Below are 24,423 nucleotides of genomic sequence, written 5' to 3' on the forward strand. Positions count from 1 at the left end.
GCCACGTGGATGTATTCCCTGCACTAGGTCACACAGGAATGGAAACTAAGGCCAGTTTGGTAGCCCAGATCCATCAATACGTATGGAACTTGTTCCAGAAAAAAAAAAAATTGGGGGAGGCCCACAGGCTCCAGTCTCTCCGGGGACCCTCCCTGCTCAGGCTTCCTGGTGGGTAGGAAGCATAGGAGCCTGGAGAACCACAGAGACCAGGATGAGTTCGGCCAAGGTGCTGGGCTCCAGGGGTCAGAGGCTGAGTCCCTGGAAGTTTGGCTTTGTTTCTTTCTGGCATACAGTGGATCCGCAGGGAAACTCAGTGGAGGGAGCGGAGGGGAAGAGAGGGAGAGATGGGTGGGGGAGCGGACGGGTTGCTGGACGGACGACGGATGATGAGATGGGCTGAGGGGTGGACGGGAGAGGCAGATTATCAGTTTTGCCGCAGGAAGTGGTGTGGGTGTGCCTATCTTTGTGGGATGTGTGCATGTCTGCACACGAGCCCACGTCTGCGTGGGGGTCTATCTCAGAGTTTCTGCAGTTTTGTGTGTCTGTGGGCGCCCCGCTCGGCTTGTGTCCACACCTGATGATGTGTGTGTGTGTGTGTGTGTGTGTGTGTGTGTGTGTACTTCTGTGCCCAGGGGCCTCTATCACCCAGAGTCTGATGATGTGTCCAGGTGTCTCTGTGTGTCCTGATTTAATTCTGTGTCTCTGTCCATTGCCATCGCAGCCTTGAGTGCTGTCCGCTCCCCCAGGGGGCGCCCTTGCCCAGCTGCCACTCCTCTCCTCTCAGGCTCCTGCCCCCGGTGCACCCGAACTGGCTGAGAGCAAGGCCCAGAATGGGCAAAGGTGGCCCCGCCGTGGCCCCGCCTTCTGGCGCGGCCCCGCCCCCTGCCCGCCCAAAGCGGGCTATAAGTTCTCTGTCCCTCTCAGCTTCAGCAGTGCTCGCCTTCAGTGGTCGCACTTGGAGGGTCCTGCCACCCGTCAGAGGAGCCACCGCCACCACCTGACCATGGCCGAGGGTGAGTATCAGGGTCAGCGCTGCCGCCACTCACGGGCCCACGCCTGGCCACCCCTCCCTGTCCCAGGGGTCCCCCCTGTGCCATGGTCGGCTGGGGGTCAACACCTGGCAGGCGCTCTCCCCAGTCTGGAGAGCAACAGGAAGGCTGGGCTGGGTGAGAAGGGCCTGGCTCCCCCTCAGGCCTGGCCCCGCTGGGGCCCTTCCATCCCCAGGGCAAAATCATTAACCCCTGCCTCCCCGAATCAGACAAAGCAGTGGAACATGCAGGCGTGTTGTCAACTGCAGAGCACTGGACTAACGGGCCACTGTCACTTGTCTTCGGTCAGTTAGCGGGGCCGGGTCCCTGCTGTGGGCCGGCCGGCACGAAGCTGTGCAGCGGGGTCTGGCCTGGCCTCAGGACACTTAGCTTTGGTTGGTCCCTGCCTGCCGCGGGGAGGAGGCCTGCATGTCGTACCTAGAGGTGTGCAAGTCATGCCTGGCTGACTCCTTGGCCCTGGGGCCAGAAAAGAGGTTCTAGCACCCTCTGGGCTGAGAACACATGTTCTCTAAGGTCCCCTCCGGCCCCCAAGTTCTGCAACCCCAGTCTTTGGCCACTTGTCGATTCTCAGTTTCCCCTCCCATAAAACATGGATGGGTCGCCCTCGGTACATCCGTGAGGGCCAAGGGGAGTGGAGTCGGGGTCCGATTAATTTCCTACCTGCTCCCCCACTCCACACACACACACACACAGTCGCAGTGGTGGCAGCACTCCTGTCCCAGGGGAGGGGTTTCTTTTTTTTTTTTTTTTTTTTTTTTTTTTTTTTTTTTTCAACTTTTTTATATTTATTTTTGGCACAGAGAGAGACAGAGCATGAACGGGGGAGGGCCAGAGAGAGAGGGAGACACAGAATCGGAAACAGGCTCCAGGCTCTGAGCCATCAGCCCAGAGCCCGACGCGGGGCTCGAACTCCCGGACCGCGAGATCGTGACCTGGCTGAAGTCGGTCGCTTAACCGACTGCGCCACCCAGGCGCCCCTCCAGGGGAGGGGTTTCTGCAATGCAGGGTGTCCGTGGACTAAAGCGGCTGGACCCCGTGACCCGGCTAACTCTCGGCTCGAGTCCATGTGGAGAGGGCCTCCACACCACACTGCAGCCCGGGAAGGAGGCGCTGGGAGAGGGGCTCTGAAGAGGGACATGGGGCATGTGGAGCAGGGACGGGAGGAGGGAAGCTGACCTACCGTGTGACCTCGGGCTCCCCTTGTCCCTAGCTGGGATCTGGCTCCCCAACACGTGAGATCAAAAACCAGCTCAGGGCTGGCTGTGATGGGTCCTCTAGGTGGCATCTCGGATGCAGTTTCCCATCCCTGGCCCCGAGGGAGGCTCAGTGGGGCTGGGGGACTCTGGAGGTGCCAGCTGTGGATGACCTACCTGCCCCATTACCACAGTGGCCGTCTCCTACAGGGGTCCCGCTGGCCTGGGAGACCCGGGGTCCTTTACTCAGTGCAGAAATCCTATGATCCTGGAGCTCAGCGCTTGTGCACCTTGGGAGCTGGGCATGACTTCTGGAAATTCTTCTTTAGATAATAGCCCAAGAAAGCACCCCACCTGTCCCAGCCCAGGAACTGACAATCTCTCTATGGTCTTCCAGGGGCACGATGGTGGTCTCTTCCTGCTTAAGCTCTCTGGAGTAGAAGTTTTCAAAAACAGTGTTTCCTCACCCTAGCGGGCCAGCCAGAAGCCCTCCCTGGCGGTGGGGGAGGTCTCTCCTGCTGTGAGCCCCAGGGGGCAGCTCCCTCGGGTCTCTTCCCAGGCTCAGAACAACACGGGAGTGTTAGGGAAGGGAAGGAAGGAGTGGGGGAGATGGGGAGCAAACCATGAGCTGTGGAGCGAGGGGCTTCCAGTGCAGGCTCCAGAATTCACAGCCCGGGTTCAAATCCCAATGCCACAGCTTGCCTCGGAATATCTCCTCCCAGTGGTGATAGTATCTGCATAGGTGGAGTCTTTGTTGTGAGGTTTTGGGGGAGAAAAGCCGTGTCAAAGCCCTCTCTCAGCAGTCACCGGGCACTTGGGGATCTTCCATGGCAGAAGCAGGGCACCCGAGTCGATGGCCCAGTGGAAGGACCCACTTGCTGGGTGACTTTGGGCAGATCCCTGCCCCTGGGTCTCAGCTGGACCGCGTACTCTCCAAAGGCCCCACGGCTCTGAGAGTCCACCTTGCCCACTCTCCCCACGCTGCGGTCTTCTTAATCTTAACCTTGACCTTGCCAAGATTTCTGAGGTGTGTGCTTCCCTCGGACTCCCCACCCCCACCCATGACCTCTACCCCTGCCTTGGCCTTTAGCTCCCTCTGAAACTACAAATAGAGCTTTCACGTAACAAACTTCTGCCCTGGGCTAGGCCCCGCTTCCTCTCCTAGTCCTCTCAGCAGCCTTTTGAGACTTCAGAGGAGGCACAGAGAGCGAGAGAGACCCGTCCAGGATCACACAGCAGCACTGCAGAACTGAAAAGCGTAGGTCCGGAAGTCTCCAAACCCTCTGTCATTTTCAAACCTTTTTTATCATGGAGAATATTGAAGACACATCAAAGTAAAGAGAAGAATATAATACATGCCTGTGTTCTCGTCACCCAGCCTCCTGTGGCCCCTCCTGCCGCCCGGTACCCCTCACCTCCCCACCCCTGCCCCTGTTATTTGGAAGCAAATCTCAGACATCACCATTTCACCTGCCAATATTTCAGTAAAACATAAGGGCTGTCTCTCTTTAAGACATGAATAAATTAACCAAAAGGCCTTAATATCGCCACGATTCCACGGGCGTGCAAATCTGTGATTGTCTCATGAGTGTAATAAACGTTTTAGAATAGTTTTTAAAAGACCAGGGTCCAGATGAGGCCCGCAGAACACGATGGGTCGAAATGTGTCTTCCGTTTCTCTGAATCTATAGTTTCTCCCTTCGACGAATTTTTTTCTTTTTTTTCCTTGCAGTCTTTTTTTTTTTTTAAGTTTATTTATTGATTTTGAGAGAGAGAAACGGAACGTGCCTGCAAGCGAGGGAGGGAGAGAGAGAGAGGGAGAGGGAGAGAGAGAGAGTCCCAGGCAGGCTCTGTGCTCTCAGTGTGGAGCCAGACGCAGGACTCGGTCTCAGGAACCGGGAGACGGTGACCTGAGCTGAAATGCGGACGCTCAACGGACTGAGTCACCCAGACGCCCCACCTTGCGGTTTAGTTGTTGAGACAACCAACTCCTCTGCCTTTTGTCTCCCAGAGGGTGAATTTTGTCGATCGCATCCTGGTTCTGTGTTTAACATGTTCCTCAGTCCTCCGTATGCCCTGTAAATTGAAAGCCAAACCTAAAAGGCAAAGTCGAACCTCTGCCCAATACTGCCCCACCTCACTTTTAACAAAAGAACCCTTTAATCTTGACCGAATAGCTCCTGTTGAGTGAGCATTTGTTATGTGCCAGGCACTGTACTAAGTGGTTCACAGCAGTCCCGTGACAGGTGAGGAACGGGAGTCCAGAAAGTGGACTTGCCTGAGGTCACGATGCTGGAAGGCGGCCAGGACTTCTCCCACCACGCCACAGTGAGCACGACATTGTGACTGTGACAGTGAGCACGGCGTTGTGACTATGAGGAAGAGAAGAGTCGTCGGGGAGATTCGGCCCCGGCTGACCCCAGGGTGACAGGGCGGGGTGGGGGCTGGGGAGGGGGCAGGGCGGATAGCCACCGTCCAGAGAGGCCTGGCTCCCGGGGATCCCCACATCCACAGAACCCCGAGGGCACAACTGGCTGAGGGAGGCCACCCCGGCTCAGGCTCACACCCCTCCTGCTGTCTCCGCAGAACTGGTTCTGGAGAGATGTGACCTGGAGCTGGAGGCCAATGGCCGTGACCACCACACAGCCGACCTGTGCCGGGAGAAGCTGGTAGTGCGGCGGGGCCAGGCCTTCCGGCTGACTCTGCATTTCGAGGGCCGAAACTACGAGGCCAGTGTGGACAGGCTCACCTTCAGTGTCACGACCGGTGAGTACCACCCCGTCGCCCCGACCTGCTCTGTTCTGTGATCTCCTGGCCCCCTGACGATGAGGCAGGTGGCTCCATTCCTCTTTGCCACCCCCCCCCCGAGAAGGTCCTAGCAGCCACTAGCCCCATTGTACAGCTGAGGCAACTGAGGCCCAGAAAGTGGAAAGGGGACGCCCCAGGCCACCCAGCCTCGTAAACAAGTTTGTTGGACACCCGGTTCCAGAAAACCTGTTATCGCCCTGGATAACAGCTTCCTACCACAAAGGTCATCAAGATCCTGCCCAAATCAAAACAGCTTTCCAACTCTTATGAACAGCTACTTCCCCCAATCCACATAACCTGAAGGCCTCTGGGATCGGGCTTACGTTGGCTCTGGGTAGCGGAGAGAACCCAGCTGCCATCTCCCTGAGGGGACAATTTTGTGTTCCCATAGTTCCTTCTCCAGGCCTCAGGAGGGCTGCCTCAGGCTCAGGGAGTGGCAGACCTGGGCTCTGGTGCGGACTGGACTGCCTACCCGCTGTGTGACCTTGGACAAGTTGCTTAGCCTCTCTGGGCTTGAGTTTTACCTTGTGAAAAGCACTCCTGGTAGAAGGTGTTAGGTGAGAAGGGTCAGACGTGGCGGGGTGCCTTGTAGACGTTAGTAGCCGCTGCTGCTTTTGCTCTGGGGGGCCCAGTGACGGGTGGCCCCAGCCACCTCATCCCCACATGCCCGGTTCCCAATCTTCTTTGCTTGCCGTTCCTGGGAAAGTGGCCTCGAATGCCGAATCTCTGGATTTGGCTCCTGGTGGGAACCACTCCCTTGAGGTCAGCTAGGGGCCACCTGGCTGGGACTCTGCCCAAGAGTGAGAAAGGCCAGTTCTTTCTGAGACCACCGAGGGCAGAGAGAGCAGCAAACAGGCTGCGGCCCATATTTACCTGGGTGGCCGTTTGATAAGGCTTATCATGGTGCTTGCAGACCGGCCATGGATATCTCCCCCATGCCTTTCCTTCCTCCCGCTCTGCTTCTGACACGGATATACCTACTACCCAGGGGCAGCACCCCCCCGCCCCCCAACACACACACAACCAGTCCCCTTGGGGCCCTTTCTAACTGAACTGAGGAGCATCCGGGAGCCTCTGATCTTTCTAACTCAGTGTCCCTCTCTGTAAAGTGGAAGGTTGTAGTATATGACAGTTATGTGCTGGGTAGGAGACCCTGAGAAGAGTCAAGGTCAGGGTCAGGCTTGGGATGATGAGAATCACAGCAACCTACTGCACGCATGCTCGTTCTCGATCTGCCCATCTGGGAAACATACTGAGACCCCATTTTACGGATGAAAATACTGAGGCTCAGAAAGGTCAAGGTACCTGCCCAGGTCACACAGTAAGTTAAGGACAAAGCAGGGTTCAAACCCCGCCCCCAGAATTGAGGCTTTTCACTGGTGAGCTGACAGCAGACATATTTACCTAATCACCATAAGGGCCTGCTGGGCCTCAGTTTGTTCTTCTGTGAAATGGAACAGTAGAGAAACTGCCAGAGGAGGCTACCACTGACTTCCCACCTTCTTTCTCTTCTTTCAAGGCATCTCCTTTCTTGCTTCTTCTCCATTTATCTAGGCGGCCTGGTGCCTGGTAATTAGGCCTCAAGTTCAGGGTTGGGGGAGGGGGTGGGTACAGCTGACCTTCCCATCCCAGCAGCTAATCTCTGCTCTCCAGTCTCTACCAATTTATCTCAAACCATAGCCGGTCTGTGCTGGTCACCTCCACAGCCCTCGAGCAGACACGGAGGGCACTCTATCTCTGGATGCACACAGCTTCCCTGTCTGGGCCACCAAGACCCTCCCATGGGCTGAGGAAGCCTGAGGGACAATACCAGGAAGCCAGGCCTTTCACCTCAAGGCCTGGTTTGGATCGGCACCCAGCCCCGGGCCTGGCCTGAGCACCTTGCTCTTGTGCTGGAACATTCTAGCTTGTGATCAGCCTGTCCTGCCTCCTAAGGGAAACTGAGGCCCAGAGAGAGGAGAGAGCTGGCGAAGGTCACTCAGTGAATGGAGTATGTGGCCTGATCCTACACACACCCGGATGCTGTGTATTTCACCCAGACAGTTGGAGACCTGACAGGCTCTGTTACGGGACACAGACCGCAATAGACAAACACTTTATCATGGGAATAAAGCTGTTTCCTTCCAAGAGGGGACCAAGCTTTGGAGGGTGAGTGGGGTGGGAGTGAGGCCAGCCTGAGGGAGTGAAAAGAACCTTTATGAGGTTAATAGAGGGCTTTCCTCTGGAAGGTTGCCCTCGTCCACCCCCCTACTCCACCCAGTCATGGTCTGGGATAGTCCCCAGGACTCCTCAGGTCTCCAGGTCATTTAGGCCCACAGGGATTCCCCGAAGCATCTCTGGCCCCACAAAGATGTGAAACCAAAGCCGATGACTTTTCGAAGCCAGCTTATGTGAGCAGTGGTGGCGGGCGGGGGGGGGGGAGGGGGGTGTGGGGAACAACCTGTTCTCTCCCCGACCCCCCATCCGGGGACCCTTGGAAGAAAGCAGTGTGTGTGTGTGTGTGTGTGTGTGTGCACGGCTGCCCCAGGACGGGGAGAAAGGGAAATGTTTCCTGACCTGTCCTTGAGAGTGGTATGTCAATAGAGACAGTGGCTATGGGACCTGGCCCAGGCTATTCCCATGGTGACCAGATCACTGGATGTCCAAACAGGGACATTTCTGAGAATGAAAGGACACCATTAAGAATTATGCTGGGGCCGCAGGTATAAACCGGGGCTGTCCCAGGCAAACTGGTCTCCCCGCCTTTGTCCCTCACAGCCTCAGTTTCCATATCTGTAAAGTGATTCAGTTGAACAAGACAATTTCTACATTCCGCCCCGGTCCTCAAAATCTGTTGTTTGGCCTGGGGATTCTGACTTTTAATAACACTGAGGAATGCTCACATTTACTGCCCAATTACCACACTGGTCACTGTTTTGAACGCTTCCTGAGAAGTCCTTTGCCGGTCCTCCAAACCGGGCCAGGAAGTGATAGTGACAATGATAAACCAGAGCTATCATTTATTGAGCACTTACTGTGTGCCAGGCACCATGCGATGTACCTCAACTGCTTTAGGCTTTACAATGACCTTACGAGGAGCTAGGTGTGCTGTAATTGACCCCATTTTACAGACGAGGACACTGAGGCCCAAAGAAGCTAAGTAGCTTGTCCGAGGTCACAGAGCCAGTTTCAGACACAGGATCGACCCTCCTCAGGCATGTGGTCCAAGCCTGTTTTCTTCCTGGATGAGAAAATTGCAGATCAGAGAGGCCTGGTGACTTAGCCCCAGCTCACGGAGCACTCAGAACCTGAGAAGGGGGACCAGACCCCGGCTGGCTCTTGGGGCCCTGTGCTGCCTGACTTCTCAGGCTTATAGCTGACTCCTGGCACCCAGTCAGGGCCTCGGAGGCCTGTGTCATGCCTGTTAGCTCATGGTTATATTTGGGCTCGGGTGTGGCCGGGGCTGTCGGGTGGGTAGGAGGAGGCAGGGTGCTGGGAGGGAGCCCCTCAGTGAACAAGCCCCCATATTGTTAGCAGCAGGTGGGCAGAGCTACAGGGAGGGAGATGAAAGGATAAAAATAAACTTTCCCGGGCAGCCGCCCAACCAGGCAGAGAAGGTTCTGTTTCTCCTCTCGGCCACCCAAGTCCAGAAAAGATGACCAGCCCCTCCTCGCCCTCCCATGACTCAAACCTGCCTGCCCAGGCAGGGCCCTCCCCGCACCAGGAAAAGAAGGCTCCCTATCTCACCGAAGCTTCCAGACCCCTCACAAGAGACCACAGGAATGAGACGCGTCGTGGAGGACAGCCCAGAGCCTAGAGAACTGGGCTCAGATGCTGACGTTGCCCCAGACCCCTCCGATATCCTCGGGAGACCCCCTCCTCTTTGAGCCTCAGTTTTCCCATCTGTACAAGAGGTCTCAGGGAAAGCAGGCGGTGGGGGGCGGTGGTTATAACTACCTCCTTGGAACTGCCTTTGAAGATACAGAGGCCAAAAGCCGGAGGGGGCCCTGGGGAGACAGACACCTAGAGGCTGGATGGGCCAGCACCTACCAGCAAGGGGCCTCCCAGACGGGTTCCTGTGGGGCATCAGAGGACCAAGGTCTTATCCTACTCAAAGTCTGGGCTTCTTCTTCTGAACGGAAGAGCTGGACCCTTGCAGGTAAAGGATTTAGGAGGACACGGAGCATCCATTGGTGCTACAGAGGGACAAACTGAGACCAGAGAAAGGGCGTGCAAAGTCACGCCAGCCCAGGCAGCGCGACGGAGGCCCTGCCCCAGGTTGAGCGGTCCCCTCCCCCCGGGAGACATCAGTCCGGTTGGGAACCTGCTGTGGGCGCGAGACCTGTCGCATGCTCTCGCAAAAGCGCCCTGCGAGGTCGGGGTCTGACCCTCGCTTTACAGACGAGGAAACCCAGGCTCAGGGAGGTGAAACCTCTCGCCAAAGTTCCCTCGATGGTCGGCAGCGCACCTCGGCCTCCCACCCAGGCCCGTGGGACCCCCGGCGTGCGCCGGCCCCCGCCGAGGCTGCCGCCGTCCCTCCCTGCCCACGTCCGGCTCACGGCCACTGTTTCTCCTCTGTCAGGCCCAGCCCCCAGCGAGGAGGCCGGCACCAGGGCCCGCTTCCCGCTGTCCGATGCCGTGGAGGAAGGTGCCTGGACGGCCGAGGTGGTGGGCCAGCAGGACAGTGCCCTCTCGCTGCAGCTCAGCACCCCGCCTAACGCCCCCATCGGCCTGTACCGCCTCAGCCTGGAGGCCTCCACCGGCTACCAGGGCTCCAGCTTCGTGCTGGGCCACTTCATCCTGCTCTTCAACCCCTGGTGCCCAGGTGAGCCATACGATCCGTCGGCAGGGTGCGGAGACGGGCAGGGCCGGGCCCACCCACGGGGGCCACTGAGGGTGGGGACAGTGGGGCAGAAGAGACATCAAAGCAGGTTGAGCGAAACCCCCTCAGCGCCGTGCCGAGCTCCGGCCTCGCCAAAACCTTGCGATGTGAGTACTCTTATTATTATCCCTACTTATAGAGGAAGAGACAGGCACTCGGACACAAAATGACTTGCTCAAGGCCACACAGCTACCAAGGGATCTCACCCTGTGCCGGAGCTCATGTGTTCCCACGGCACTGTGCCGGGGCACAGACGCCTCTCGGGTTCAGAGCCCCACTCGGGAATGCAGTGCCCAGGGGAGGCCCAGGGCCATGGCTCCGCGTCGGGTGGTGTTTTGTGGGGCTCTGTTTGAAATCTCCCCAGACCGGCCTGGGGAGGGGAACCTGAGGGAGGTGGAGGGGTAGGGTAGCCAGGAGAGGCGGGCAGGAGCAGTTCGGTTACCTACGCGCCTCTTTATACGCTCCCTCAATTCCTCCTCTCAATAATCCCACGGGGGAGATTGTTAGTGTCCTCGATTCCCAGACAGGAAGCAGGCTCAGAGAGGTCAAGTGGCTTTTGAAGGGTCCTCTAAGTAAGTAAGTGGGCAATGCTGGACAAAACTAGCAAGTTGCAGGGGACAGCTCAGAAGAAAGGAGGCTGGCTCGAGGAGGAAGGGGGAGGCGGGGGCTGCCACATCCCTTCCAGGGCCTCAGTTTCCCCATTTGACCGACAGGGCAGTCAGATCCATTTCTTTCTTGCTCCTGCACAACACGGCCGAGAGAGATGCCTTGTGGGCAGGCCTGGGAATGGGGAGTCCCTCCTCATTTTTTTTTTAAGCTTATTTACTTGGAGAGAGAGGGGGTGAGCAGGGGAGGGGCAGAGAGACAGGGAGACGGAGAATTGCAAGCAGGCTCCGCGCTGTGAGCGCGGACCCCGATGCGGGGCTCAAACCCATGAACCGGGAGATCATGACGTGAACTGAAATCAAAAGTCAGGCGCTCAACCTACTGAGCCACCCAGGGACTCCGGCTTTTATTTTTAGGTATAACAGTAAGATAGGAGAACATCCTCTTCATATAAGCTTTAAGCATTACAGGGAAACGGCCCCCGTGTTGACTCTCCTCCTTGGGGAGCACCATTATTAGCTGTCTTGGGGGGCTCCTCTCCTTCGATTCAAGTGCATGTGCCTGGAGACATCGCTGCGTTAATGGGTTTCTCTTAAACATAAAAGGATCCCACAGTATCCATCAACCTACAACTTATTCCATTTTTCCCCTCTACCATACATCCTGAGGATTTTTCCCCATCAGTGTGCATCCATCTGCTTTTTCTTCTTAAGAGCTCAGAATGTTCCACATCTTGCCAGTGAGGACAGTGTATTGATCTGGCCCTCCACCCAGGGACATGAGGTCGTCCCGGGAGGTCCTCACAGGGAAGATCGCTCATCCTTGCTCACATGCCCTGGGGCCACATGACATGGTGCCTTGGGACAGAAGTGGCTTCTCTGGACCGCACTGGAGATGTGTTTTGATCTCACCAATCTGCAAAGCTTACGGCTAGTCGCCAGCCCTGCCCGTGGAGCAGGAAGACGCCAGTGTCCCCCACTCGTCGACACTGCAGGGTCTCAAAAAGTTCAGGGAACAGGGAGCGGAGTTCGGGGGATGTCCCCTTCCTTTGGCCTTTCCTCCAGCCCCGCCCCATCCCCGCCCCGCGGATTGGGGTGGCTGTCAGCCAAGCAGCACAGTGACTAAAGTGACCCACATCCCAGGGCGGGAGTCCGGAGGGGACAGTTGGAGCTGATGATGCTGAGGCAGGAAGTTGGGCTCAGTGGAGGTGTGGGTGTGGGTGGGGTAGGAAAATTGCTGTCCCTCTGGGGCCTGCCTCTGGAACCCGAGCCTCCTATCCCCGAGGGGGGTGGGAGGAAGGTTGGGGAGGTGGGGGGCGGGGGTGGGGTTCTCATCCTCACCTCGACCAGCAGAGCTGCGAGGAGGGCACGGTCCCTGCCTGCTGAGCCAGGGTGGGGCCGAGCTGACATGTACTGACACTCTCCCCACAGTGACGAAACACCCTGGGTTTTTCTTTCTCTTTCGTTCTCCCAACCTATCTGCTGACTTACCACTACCTAGTTCATTTACTGTAAGGCTATTTTTATTGCAGTCCCGGGAGCCAACAGTGCAGGATATACAAGGCAAAAAACACTCGGCCACGTTTGCTTTCCTCCGTGCAATAAGAGGGGGTTTGCGGGTGGGCCAGACAGCACCCGGGGACCCAAGGGGCCTGAGCCCCTGCATTCCGGGCCAGGGCCACCATATTTTTAGGGACCCTTACAAATATTTTTTTTTAACGTTTATTTATTTTTGAGACAGGGAGAGACAGCATGAATGGGGGAGGGGCAGAGAGAGAGGGAGACACAGAATCGGAAGCAGGCTCCAGGCTCTGAGCCGTCAGCCCAGAGCCCGACGCGGGGCTCGAACTCACGGGCCGTGAGATCATGACCTGAGCCGAAGTCGGATGCTTAACCGACTGAGCCACCCAGGCGCCCCAAAAATATTTTAATTTCTTTTAAAATCATGAGAAAAAAAAATGAATGTTTAGGTCAGAGGATGTGTTTTGACATGTGATATTAATATATTTGTCATGGTACCAATGCAGTCATAAAGTATATTTAAAATTTTTTTTTTTTTATGGAGGAAGGGGCCCACAGAAGCAAAGATGCCCAGGGCCCACCAAAGTCATGACGTGGCCCTGGATTTCCTCTCCCCAGCCTCAGTTTCTTCACCTGTGAAGTGGCGAAGGTAAAGGCCAACTTGACCTTTACGGCTCCTGCCCTCTGGCCCCGACTGCCGCAGCCCTCTTCTCTGCGGTCATCAGCCATAGGCCACTGAGTTCCAGGCATTTCCTGGCAGCCGCACCTTTGCTGTCTCTGGTCCTCTGCTTAGAATGTCATCCCGCCAGGCTCCAAGTATCTAAATCTTAGTCCTTCATCAAGGTGGCATTCAGAGGTCACCTGTTCCAGATGGCCCTCCCGGACCCCCTCGAGGCGGACAGGATCCCGACTCCCCTGAGCCTCGGTGACCCTAGTGGGCTTTCTCTCTGCCTTGAATTACGCTCCTGCTCACACCGGCTGAGGGCTTTAGCTTGCAAAACACCTCCCAGATCTGCATTCCATGTTACGGCGCCTGGCTGCCCTATCTGTGGTGACCCTGTGCCCTGCCAGACCCAGAGCTGAGGCCCCTTCTTTCCCATCCCCAGGGGATGCTGTGTACCTGGACTCGGATGAGGAGCGGCACGAGTACATCCTCACCCAGCATGGCTTCATCTACCAGGGCTCGGCCAAGTTCATCAAGAACATACCCTGGAACTTTGGGCAGGTAGGGCCACACGCTGCCTTTTCCACCGCCACAGGCCCACTGTGTGCCTGGCCCTGGATCTGAGGCACTGAAAGCTTCAGAGGTGGGAGCTGGTCTCGGGGTTGTGACCGCAGGCTGTCAGGGATTCAAGGGCCCCGAAATGGCTGGAGGCTCAGAGAGGGCCCAGGCCAAGCCCAACATCATACGGCAAAGGGTTGCCCTACCCACCGTGGGAGTGGCAGCCCCAGATTCAAGGTGGGGAAAGAATCAGGAGAGCCTTTGGGAATTGTGGGGCTGGTCGGTGCTCCAGGAGGGAGAAAGGGAACATTCAAGGCCATATAACTAAGTAATAAAAATGCTTACTATGTGCTAAGTAATTCCCGAGAGGAGGCTTTAAAATTTTTTTTTTCAACGTTTTTTATTTATTTTTGGGACAGAGAGAGACAGAGCATGAACGGGGGAGGGGCAGAGAGAGAGGGAGACACAGAATCGGAAACAGGCTCCGAGCCATCAGCCCAGAGCCTGACGCGGGGCTCGAACTCCCGGACCGCGAGATCGTGACCTGGCTGAAGTCGGACGCTTAACCGACTGCGCCACCCAGGCGCCCCCCGAGAGGAGGCTTTAAACCATCATCTCGATCAGTGGTTTTCAAACTTGAGCGTACATTAGAAATCACCAGAAAAGTGTGTTAAAGCACAAATCACTGAGTCCCCACCTTTAGTTTCTGATTCAGTAGGGCTGGGTGCGGGCTGAGAATTCGAATTTCCAACTAGATCGCAGATGATGCTGATGCTGCTGACCAGTGGTCGTACTTTGCGAACCACTGGTTGTATCAGTCAGCTGCTGCTGAATAACAAACAAGCCTGAAATGTACACACTTAACAACACGTTTACAACTTAACAACAACCGTTTATTATTTCTTACAAATTCATGGGTCAACCAGAGCCTAGCTGTCTAGGCTGGGCTGGGCTGACTTCAGCTAGATGGCTCATCCCTGTTCCATGTGGTTCCTCACCTTCCAGCAGGTCATCCTAGGCTGGTGGTTCAAACTAGTCATCTTATTTCCTCTGCCATCCAGCCTCCCATGAAAGTTCTTGAGACATTGCTGAGAAAACTCATGAAGCAAGAGTCCTCCCACTCCTGGCCCTTCAACCTCCTGGTGTGTTAGGGGCTGTTGGTCTTCTGACATGGGATTCACCTTGAGACTTTTTCCAACAGCCCCTGGGGTGGGGTTTCCATATTCGGGCCTCCAGAGTCCTGCCCTGGGGCCACAGAGAAGTCTTCTCTGTGTGCTCTGGAGCTCTGACCTCAGTTTCCCCATCTGAATATTGGGGATAATGGTTGTAAGCATATCTGTCCAGGAACCTGTAGCCTGCTGTGGGATGTACACGAAATGGTGGTATGACCGGGATACATAACATACGTCAAGAAGTAAATTGGCTTTTCTTTCCCAGGGCTCTGTATTTTACCCTGACCAACAGAACAAAGCCAAGTCCTTCCTTTCATCCCCTGAGTTCCTGTTTTGGGTCCAGGCTTGTGTTGAGCCACTGGACACAGCCCTTGTGAATCTTCGGGAAGCCATCACAATCCGGGATGATAAGACCTAGAGAAAGGAAGTGAATAAATTGCCTGTGGGGATCAGGGAGATTCCTGAAATAGGGCAAGGTCTGAGCTGGGCTTTGGAGGAGGCGGAAATGCGGTCTACTAAGCAAGGGGAAGTGCCTGAGCAAAAGCTCAGAAGAGTCATGCTTAAGAAGAATTTTGTAGCCTTGGGGAGCATTGTATGGGCGAAGGAGCCCCAAGAGATGAAGAGAGAAAAGTCAGCAGTGTCCGGGTTGTGAATGTCAGGCTGATGGCACTAGGGAGCCACAAAAGGGCTCAGAGCCGTGGGGAAGCTGTTCTGCAGCATGGAGGGAGGCCTGAGATAAAGTCTGCTTTGGGACAAGACCACAGAGATGGGGAGGAGGGGCCAGGTTGCCTTTGGACTTGTCAGACTAGGTGGTGCGGTGTAATGAGACAAGGAGGGAGGATCCTACTTTTAATAATGACAATGAGGATGAGAAGGTGTGAGCCATACAGAGAGGAGCAGGAAGAACATTCCAAGCAAAGGAAATAGTAAGTGCAAAGGCCCTGGGGCAATGAGTGTGGGTGAGAGTGGTGATAAGAGGTCAGAGATGGGGTGTGGCCCGGATTGTGAAGGGCCTTGCAGCTCACAGGGAAAGTCTAAATTTTATCCTGGGTGCAGTGGAAACAGGAGTCATAAGACTAGATTTATATATACAATTGACCTCAGTTCCAATCAGAGCAGTGTGTGGTGGTGGGGTGGGGGCAGGAGAGGAATCTCATCGGCTCTGCAGGGTGAGTCAGGCCTTAGGGGAAGTGGGATATTTGGCAGAGCAGAGAAGGGAAAGGGGCGGTGGCAGGGCCTGAGGTGACTCTGAGGAGAGGGACGCTCCAGGGACACTGTAGTTTCTACTCCAAATCCCCAGGACCCCCCTAGCCAGGCTCTGAACGCAGGCACATCCCCTTCCTCTTTCTCACACTTTGTCACTGTCCCACCCCACCCCGTCCCGGGCCAGACAAAGCCGGCATCGCAGAGATGTGGCAGACCCAGCCTGGACCTCCCTAGTGCGAGAGGTGGACCAGAGAGGACGTAGAGCTGCAGAGCTTCAAGGCAGGCTTCCCGGAGGAGGTGACTTCTCATTTCCCTCATCCTCCTCTTGTTTCCTACAACACAGTTTGAAGACGGGATCCTGGACATTTGCTTGACGCTCCTGGACATGAACCCCAAGTTCCTGAGGGACGCCGGCCGCGACTGCTCCCGCCGCAGCAGTCCCGTCTACGTGGGCCGGGTGGTGAGCGGCATGGTGAGTGAGTGGCTGGCCCACCCCGGGGTCGAGGCCCACGATGGGCCCCAGCGGACTCCTCCCTTCCTGTGATACGGAGGCTGCGCTCCACACTGGGCTCGGTAGGGAGACTCTCAGCTAAGAGTGCGTGTATTTGGAAAGGCAGGATTTACACCAATGAGGGTAATGTCGTGTGGTCCCTAACTCACTCATTCATTCATTCATTCATTCACTCACTCATTCAGCAAATAGTTACCAAGTGCCACCTGTGTCCTAGGCACTGGGGAAACAGCCAGGTATAAGCCACGTATGGTCTCTATGTTCATGGAGCTTATGTTCTAGTGGGTGGGTGGGAGGAGACAGAAATGTCATTAACAGAGACATTAACAGAAATGTCAAGTGAATGAGGGCACAGTCGTAGACGATAACGCACGTACTGAAGGAAGCCAGAGGGTGTGAGGGGGTCTAACTGCGGAGTCCAACTTCGGGGAGGAGCTGTGGGGGCCTCCCTAAGTGGTGATCCTTCAGCTGATATAGGAACTCGGAGACGAACTCCCAGGCAGGGGGCAGTTTGTGCCAAGGCCCTGAGGAGGGAAAAACTTCGGCAGGTTCGAGGAGCAAAAAGGAGGCTGGTGCTGCCGGAGTGGAGTGAGCAAGGGGGTGCGGGGTGCCCGACGTGGGCAGGGGTTAGACCACGCAGACCTCATGGACCCTGGTCGGGAAGCTGGATGTTATTCCCAAGGCAACGGAGTTTGGGAGGAATGACACAATCCGGGCAGGGGCCAGAGAGGGTCTTCGTAAAACTCAGATCACCTCTTATCACCTTCCTGCCACCCCATGGACAAGTTCACATCTCCAGCGTCACCTTCGTAACCTCGACCCCTCTCCGCCTCCTCCCTTCCCTTTCTCTCTCTCCCGTCTGCGGCTCCGGCCCCAACCGTCTCCCACATACCGGCCTGCCATACCTTGGTATCTTTGCATGGGCTGTTCCCTCATCCTAAACTCCCTTCCCTGCCTTTCCGCACGCACTGAACTCACAGCACCTGCTTCCCAGGCTCAGTCCCTCCGATGCCCCCGCTGGTTGTAGGTCAACTGTAACGATGACCAGGGCGTGCTGCTGGGGCGCTGGGACAACAACTACGGGGACGGCATCAGCCCCATGTTCTGGATCGGCAGTGTGGACATTCTGCGGCGCTGGAAGAGCTCCGGCTGCCAGCGTGTCAAGTACGGCCAGTGCTGGGTCTTCGCGGCTGTGGCCTGCACGGGTGAGCTGCACGCTGGATGGGGGCAGGGCCTGGAACCGGCGCCGGGAGGGGGGCAGGGAGAGCCCTCCAGTGGGAATCAGCAGCCCCCAGTTCCAGTCCTGCTTCTGCCTCCAACACCGCCAATGTGCCGGGTGGCCTGGAGTCAGCGGCTGCCCCTCTCCGGTCCTTTGTCCAACAACTAGCCCTCAGGTGGTCATTGGGACCAAGGGATGTCATTCGGGAGGCAGCCTGGGCTCAGGGTTGACGGTGCGGGCTTTGGAGCACACCCGGATTAAATATCCCCAGTGACAGTCGCCTGCTCTGTGACCTTGAGCAAATGACTTCTTTCTGAACCTCAGTGTCCTCATCTGTAAAATGGGGGTAAAAGGACCTATCTCCTACGGGGGTTGATAAAGAGCTGCTCAGCAGAGAATTCGGCCTAGGGCAGCTCTCAGTAAATATTAGCTGTTAGTAGCTTGACAATTATAGCCATTTCAATGTCAAGAAAGAGAAGGCACTTTGTAAAATGCAGACGAGGAAAGACAAAGCAACGTAAACCCAAGAAGTAAAATGAATCTTTAAGAAATCTTAAAAATTCGAGCCCAGAAAATGCTGAAGGTGGTTCTGGGTTGATGATGGTCCGTATGGGAGTGGATGAGTAGCCTGAACCAGTTAGAAACACAGACGTTGGATCCGTGGCCTGAATTCAGGTCCCAGCTCCGCTCTCCCCGCTGTGTCCCCGGACAATCACGACCTTCTCTGAGCCTCAGCTCTGCCACACGGGATGTAACAACAGTGCCTTTATCCTGGGGCCACTGCGAGGATTGAAAGAGTTAACATGTGCAAAGTGCGTGAAATGATTTCAGATGCATAACAGTAATTATTTATCTGCTGCTGTATTATTCTCGCTACAATTACTGTGCGGCTGTCATTTCTTAGGCTCAGGAAATCTAAGAGGCGGGTCCTGGTTCCCAGCTTCTCTGACTCCGGGACCAGGCCCCAGGCCCAGAGAAGGGCCTCCAGGAGCCCCAGCGCTGTCTTCCACACCAGCGGTCTGGAGGCCGTGTGGCCCGGGCTCCCAGCTGGGCTGTCCCTGCTCCCCCTTCTCCACGGCCACACCACCCGTGACTGCCAGCTCCTGGGACCTACGCGTTCCCTTTTCTTGTGCAATCTCAGACCCCTTCCTCTGAGGGGCCCGCGGGTTTTCTGGAGACACATCACCAGCCATGTCCTGGGTCCCCCAAGCTCACCTTGCAGACACCTCCCTCCCCTGGGCTGTGACCTCCGGAGGGCTTAGCTGTGGATCTTGCGCTCGACCCCTCTCTCCCCAAGGCGAGGGCTGAGTCTGGGTCCCTGCAGCCTTCTCCCAGGCCTGGCCTGTGACAGAACCGGGGAAAACCGGTTTGTGTGCAGGCCCTGGGGCCTCTGCCGGGAGCTGCAGGCGGGTGGGGGGTGGGCGAGGCCCAGGGACTCCCCTGGGGTCGGGCTGCCTGTTTGGGATCTCAGCTCTGCCTCCGGCCCCTGGAGGGGTCCTGGGTGGGCTTGGGCAAGACAGCTGGTGTCTCCAAGCCTGTTTCCTCACCTCGAAAAGGGACACAATGGTGACTGACCAAATTGACAGAGAGCTCTTAGGTCCCGGGCAGACGTCACTGGTTCAGGTCAGGCTCGGGTTTGTGGAGGAAGGTGGGATTCCTCAGCTGGATTCTGGAGCATTTTTGGAATGTCCACGAGTCAGCCAACGGTGACTGGCTGGGCGTTTGCAGGGACAGGCACCACTGTGCTCTTCTGCCCTGGGCACCGGGGCAGACGATACTGCCCACACCCACCGTCTCTCTGAATCACCACAGTGTTCCCCCAAAGCTGCTATTTATTAGCTCCCCGTAGAGGAGGAAATGGAGTCCCGGAGACCGGAAGTGGCTGCCCAAGGTCACACAGCTGGTGAGCAGCACAGCCAGGCTTGAAACCAGGGGTCCTCGGTTCTGGGGCAGCCTCGCGGCCTGAGACTGTGATGGTGAGACCTCTTGGGACACTGTCTCTTGGACACCGGTGGCTCCGTGCTCCTCAGGGACAGGCCTCCCCCCACGTCTGGTCTATATTCTGAGGCCTGTGATGTGGTGACGGGGCAAGGTCCGGGGTTGGGACACCAGCCTCTGCCAAAGGGCAGCAAAGAGCCTACTGCCCAGGTCCCAGGACAAGCAACCAGGCTGGAGGCAGAGGATGAGCACTGTCCTTCCTCTGTCCCCTCCCAGGGGCCCTCGTGTCTCCTGGCCGGCGTCCAGGGCCGTCCCAGAAGCTCTTGTCCGGCTTGATGGAGGGCCAAGGGCGACAGAGCCAAGGTCACACATCCTGCCCCCTCACCCCCACCCTCTATCTCAGAGACTCGGTCTCAATCAAGACTAAAAGACAGAAGTCCCCCAAGTTACATTTAGTAAGCCTTTCCTCACTTTTTAAAAGAGATATTTACTTTCTTTATCCCACCCCGAGAATATGTTACTTTCACAAAACACATAAAAAACACAGGAAACAATGAGGGAGTGAGAAGACACCCAAAATGCCATGTGTCAGGAGCACCCCACCGCTCAGGCACGAATCGTGCCCTCGGCTTCCCTCCCGGCCAGCGGCTGTCCTGTCACCGCAACCTGGCCCCTCCCCCGCCACTACGACCTCTGTAAACCGTGCCTGGGCGTGAGCACAGGGCCCTCTTCTTCCCCGATGGTGTCCCAACGCGACTGCCGGCCCTGCGTGCGTACCCCAACCCCGTGTCGTAGAGGAGGACACAAGGCCCGGAGAGGTGGGGGGACTGGCTTCGGCTCACGCAGCCCACAGCAGCTGGGGCTTGAATGGAAGCCTCTCCCTGCTCCCCACCCCCACCCCACCCCGACCCTTGTTCCCTCCTCTGCCTGCTTCACTGTTTGCTCCCTGCCCTGAATCTCCGCGGTTCCTTTGCTCCTTCCCTTACCCCCTTCCTCCTCTCCTCTCTCCACTTCATCCATTTGACAAAATGGCCTGTGCCAGGCCTGTCCTGGGGTCTGGGCACCTAAAGGAAGACAGATCCCTCGCTGCCCTCAGAGGACTAGTTACATAATCCCTCCCATGCCCTTACATTGAGAATGACGATAAATCCCCAGTCTTGCTACGAATGCAAATGAAACAATCTAAACCTGGCGGGTGGCCTTCCAGGCTGAGGGAGCAGCATATGCCAATGCCCTGTGGCTGGCGGGAGTGTAGAGAGTGCCGGAGGGACAGCAAGTGTGACTGGAGGGAAGTGTGCAGGAGGCGGTCAGGGGCCAAACCTTGTACGGCCAAAGGCCACAGCCCGAAGTCTGGCCTTGACCTCAGCGGCCATAGGGAGACATCGAAGGCTTAGCAGGGGAGTGTTGATGTCAGACTTGTATTTTGGGGTCTTCTTCTGTTAGCTGTGATGTGAAGAGTCAGAGTGGACATGGGGTGACCGGCGAGGTGGGCACCACCATCCAGCTGAGGGGATGACGCCCGCTCTCACTACCTAGACAATGGGTACAATGCTGCCTGGGATACAGATGGGCATGTGGAGGCCCAAAGCAGGGCAGATGTCTCCAGAGCCTAATCCCTCTCTCCATCACGTCCTCCTCCCACCCTAGTGCTGCGGTGCCTCGGCATCCCCACCCGAGTGGTGACCAACTATAACTCGGCCCACGACCAGAACAGCAACCTGCTCATCGAGTACTTCCGCAACGAGTTTGGGGAGATCCAGGGTGACAAGAGTGAGATGATCTGGTGAGCTGGGGCCCAGGGTCGGGGGTAGAGCCCACTGGGGAGGGTCCCGCGGAATGGAAAGCCGGGAAGACTTCTCGGAGGAGGTCACATTTGAATTGGGTTTCAAAGTTGAACGGTATTTGGACAAGGGGGAACAGGACTTGGGGAGGGCTCTCCAGGTAGGGCCCCAGCGGGAGCAAAGGCCAAGAGGAGGGAAAGTCACGAAGTGCATGAAAAGGTGTCAGGGGATTGGGTTTTCAGGAGTCTGGAATGCCAGGTTAGGGGGTCTGGGCTTGCCTCCCAAGGCAACAGGTGCAACAGGTTGTCACCAAAGTCTTCATACTTGGAGAGGGACACAGATGACACCGGAGAAGCTGACCGAAGGAGGCTGGGGTGTGTTCCAGGTGCACAGGGATGAGGCCTGAACCAGGGCAGAGCCCTTGGGCTGGAAAAGAAGGGACAGCAGAGAAGTGAGGAGGTCCCATCGGCTGGACTAGAGGAGCCACCGAAAGCGGAGGATTGTGGGAGGGGGCGATGACAGTGACTCCGGGGTAGCAGTGAGCGCCTGGCTAGGGCCCAGGGGAGGAAAAGCAAAGAAGGGTGTCGGGGACACCCTGGGTTCAGCTTGGGACAGGCAAGTGTGGACTGCCCGTGGGAGGTGACAGTGAAAGTCTGAGTTTGAGTCCTGGCCAACGTTCGCCTCGTTTCCCCAACAGGAACTTCCACTGCTGGGTGGAGTCATGGATGAGCAGGCCAGACCTGCAGCCGGGCTACGAGGGGTGGCAGGCCCTCGACCCCACGCCCCAGGAGAAGAGCGAAGGTGGGTGGGTGTGGCCCCCTTCCCCAGGCGGGGAAACTGAGTCTTGGAGAGGACTCCCCCACGGTCACTTGGCCGGTTCTAACCCCAGTGTGGCTGATTCCAGAGACCCCTGACTAGCCCGCACGAGGGTGGGAGCCCTCCGTTGACCGTGTGTGTAATTCACACGCGTTGTGGCAAACAGAGATTATGAAAAAGCACAAAGAAAAAAAAAAATCAAATCGCATCTTTGTCCTCTTCCCCCGCAGAGGAAGTATCATTCACGTTCACGCACAGCTTCGAGTAATTTCCTATTATATACTTGTGGGTATGTGTGTGTGCGTGAGAGAGAGAGAGACAGAGACAGGGAAAGAAAGAGGGAGAAAGAGAGACAGAACGCCACAGCAAAATCGGGTGAAACCAAATGGATCCTTTCTCAGAAGCATATTTTTAAATGCATAGAATATATTACCCAGGGTCACAAAGAAAAGCAATTACACCGAGACAGAGTTATCAACGTTTTTCTAAAATAAATTTATGATATAATAATATATGCCTCACATAACAAGATCTAGGGGTGGAGATAGTAAGTTCCATTATGTACTGGTAGAGATACATAGAAGTGATATTTCCAGTTATCTAGGACAACTATAAAGCGATACAGAAATATCTGTGGTCCTTATGGCTGACAAGTCATAAGTGCATCTAAGACGATGGTTTGTCGGCTTTCACAATCGAAGGAAGTGTTATCAGAATTCAGTGAAGATAAAGATGTGATTTTTTCCCATCCAAGTTCACGGGCCTCTGAATTCTGTTTGCAGCGCTTTGGGGGTCCTTTGGTCCCTGCATTAAGATCTCGGGCTGCACGTGGCCTTTTGTCTTGATTCCATCACTTCTCCGTATATCGCCGGCCTTTCTCGGTCAGAGAGTTTTGGGTGATTTTAGATTTAAATTAATATTGCTGCGTTCCATCGAGTGGATATACTGTGGTATAGCTACCCAGCCTCTAGCCCTCAACCTTGAACTGTGTTGAGCGGTCAGAAGCAGTTGTAAACCCCACGGAGACAAACACCCGGCTCTCCTGTTCATTCGGTCAACATGCCCTCCCCGAGAATGTTGTTGGTCCCTGGCTACAGGTCTCTGCGCGGGCAGGAAGCAAGACAGACACACTGCCTTCTGCCGTGTGGCTCCCTCATCGCCTCGGGATGCCTGGCGACACGCTTCTATTTATCGGACCCTTACATGGCATTTAGCATATGCAAATCCTCATTAGCTGGGTACAAATATCCGCACATAAAACAGGCTTAGGGAAGGGAAGTAACTTGCCCAAGGTCACACAGCTAACAAGAGACCAGCTGAGATTTGAACCCCAGAGGCCGGGCCGGCTCCGGAGTCTCCACTCTTCATTCTTAGTCTCTGCCGCCTTCCCAGAAATGGAGTCCCTGCGTCAAAGGGCTGGATGGTCTTGGGATTCTTTGCTACATGTGGTTGAAATGGGGGAGGTTTGAGAGGGTGCCACTCCCCCCCGCCTCCCCTCCCCCCACTCAGCCCACCGTCTCCCCTCCTCCCCCCAAACAGGGACATACTGCTGTGGGCCCGTTCCGGTCCGTGCCATCAAGGAGGGCGACCTGAGCACCAAGTACGACGCGCCTTTTGTCTTTGCTGAGGTCAATGCCGACGTGGTGGACTGGATCCGGCAGGACGATGGGTCCATGCACAAGTCCATCAACCACTCCCTGGTCGTGGGGCTGAAGATCAGCACTAAGAGCGTGGGCCGTGACGAGCGGCAGGACATCACCCACACCTACAAGTACCCGGAGGGTAGGTGCCCCGCTCCTCGGAGCCTTCAGCACCGCCTTGCACACAAGCAGCTCATTTAACCAGCCAGCGGGCTTGCGTGGGCACGCGCACACGTGCGTGCACCTGCGTTTTCTTTGGCAGCCTGTGTACGATAATGACCTGTGGGTTACTCTCCATTTTCCTTTTTTCTTAAAAAAAAAAAAAAAAAAAAAAGCACACCGGGGGGGGGGGGGTGGGCACCTGGGTGGCTCAGTCGGTTGAGCCTCCGACTTCGGCTCAGGTCGCGATCTTGTGGTTCACGGGTTTGAGCCCCGCGTCGAGCTCACTGCTCTCAGCGCAGAGCCCCCTTCGGATCCTCTGTCCCCCTCTGTCTCTGCCCCTCCCCTCCTACCCCCTCTCTCTCAAAATTCAAAAAAAACCAAAAGTTTAAAAAAGAAAGAAGCACCCTGGGAGACAGTGGTAGACGATTATTCATTTAGGAAAAGAATTCTGTATTCCATAAAAGGATTCCATTTGGTTTTTGAAGCCTGGCTTTTTTGGCTGGTTTGACTCAAATAAATCTGAAGGGATGCATCTGAACAGCAAAATTAATGACGTCTGTGCTGTTTATTAACAGTATTTATTGTAGTGGCATCTACAACTGAAAATGGGCAAATCCCACTTCTTTTTTTTTTTTTTTTAATTGCAACATATCTGGCCTAGAGAGGCTCAAAAGTCCAGAGGGCCAAGGAAGAGAGATTCCAGGAACTCTGTAGTGTTT

At 56.0% G+C, this 24,423-nt stretch overlaps 1 protein-coding gene across 1 annotated transcript in view; it reads left to right on the forward strand.

Annotated features, from left to right (window-relative positions):
- The first annotated feature begins 736 nt into the window (after window positions 1-736).
- Window positions 737-24,423, forward strand: part of TGM2 (transglutaminase 2) — a 32,003-nt gene continuing 8,316 nt past the window's right edge. Inside the window, exons 1-9 of the mRNA XM_003983474.4 lie at window positions 737-1,013; window positions 4,829-5,008; window positions 9,612-9,854; window positions 13,144-13,262; window positions 15,981-16,109; window positions 17,176-17,353; window positions 20,953-21,088; window positions 21,784-21,887; window positions 23,442-23,684. Coding sequence (XP_003983523.2) covers window positions 1,004-1,013; window positions 4,829-5,008; window positions 9,612-9,854; window positions 13,144-13,262; window positions 15,981-16,109; window positions 17,176-17,353; window positions 20,953-21,088; window positions 21,784-21,887; window positions 23,442-23,684 — 1,342 coding nt within the window. The 5' untranslated portion in view covers window positions 737-1,003. The remainder of the gene's footprint in view (window positions 1,014-4,828; window positions 5,009-9,611; window positions 9,855-13,143; window positions 13,263-15,980; window positions 16,110-17,175; window positions 17,354-20,952; window positions 21,089-21,783; window positions 21,888-23,441; window positions 23,685-24,423) is intronic.

Source organism: Felis catus, chromosome A3 (assembly GCF_018350175.1).
Source record: "Felis catus isolate Fca126 chromosome A3, F.catus_Fca126_mat1.0, whole genome shotgun sequence".
Taxonomy (NCBI): Eukaryota; Metazoa; Chordata; class Mammalia; order Carnivora; family Felidae; genus Felis; species Felis catus.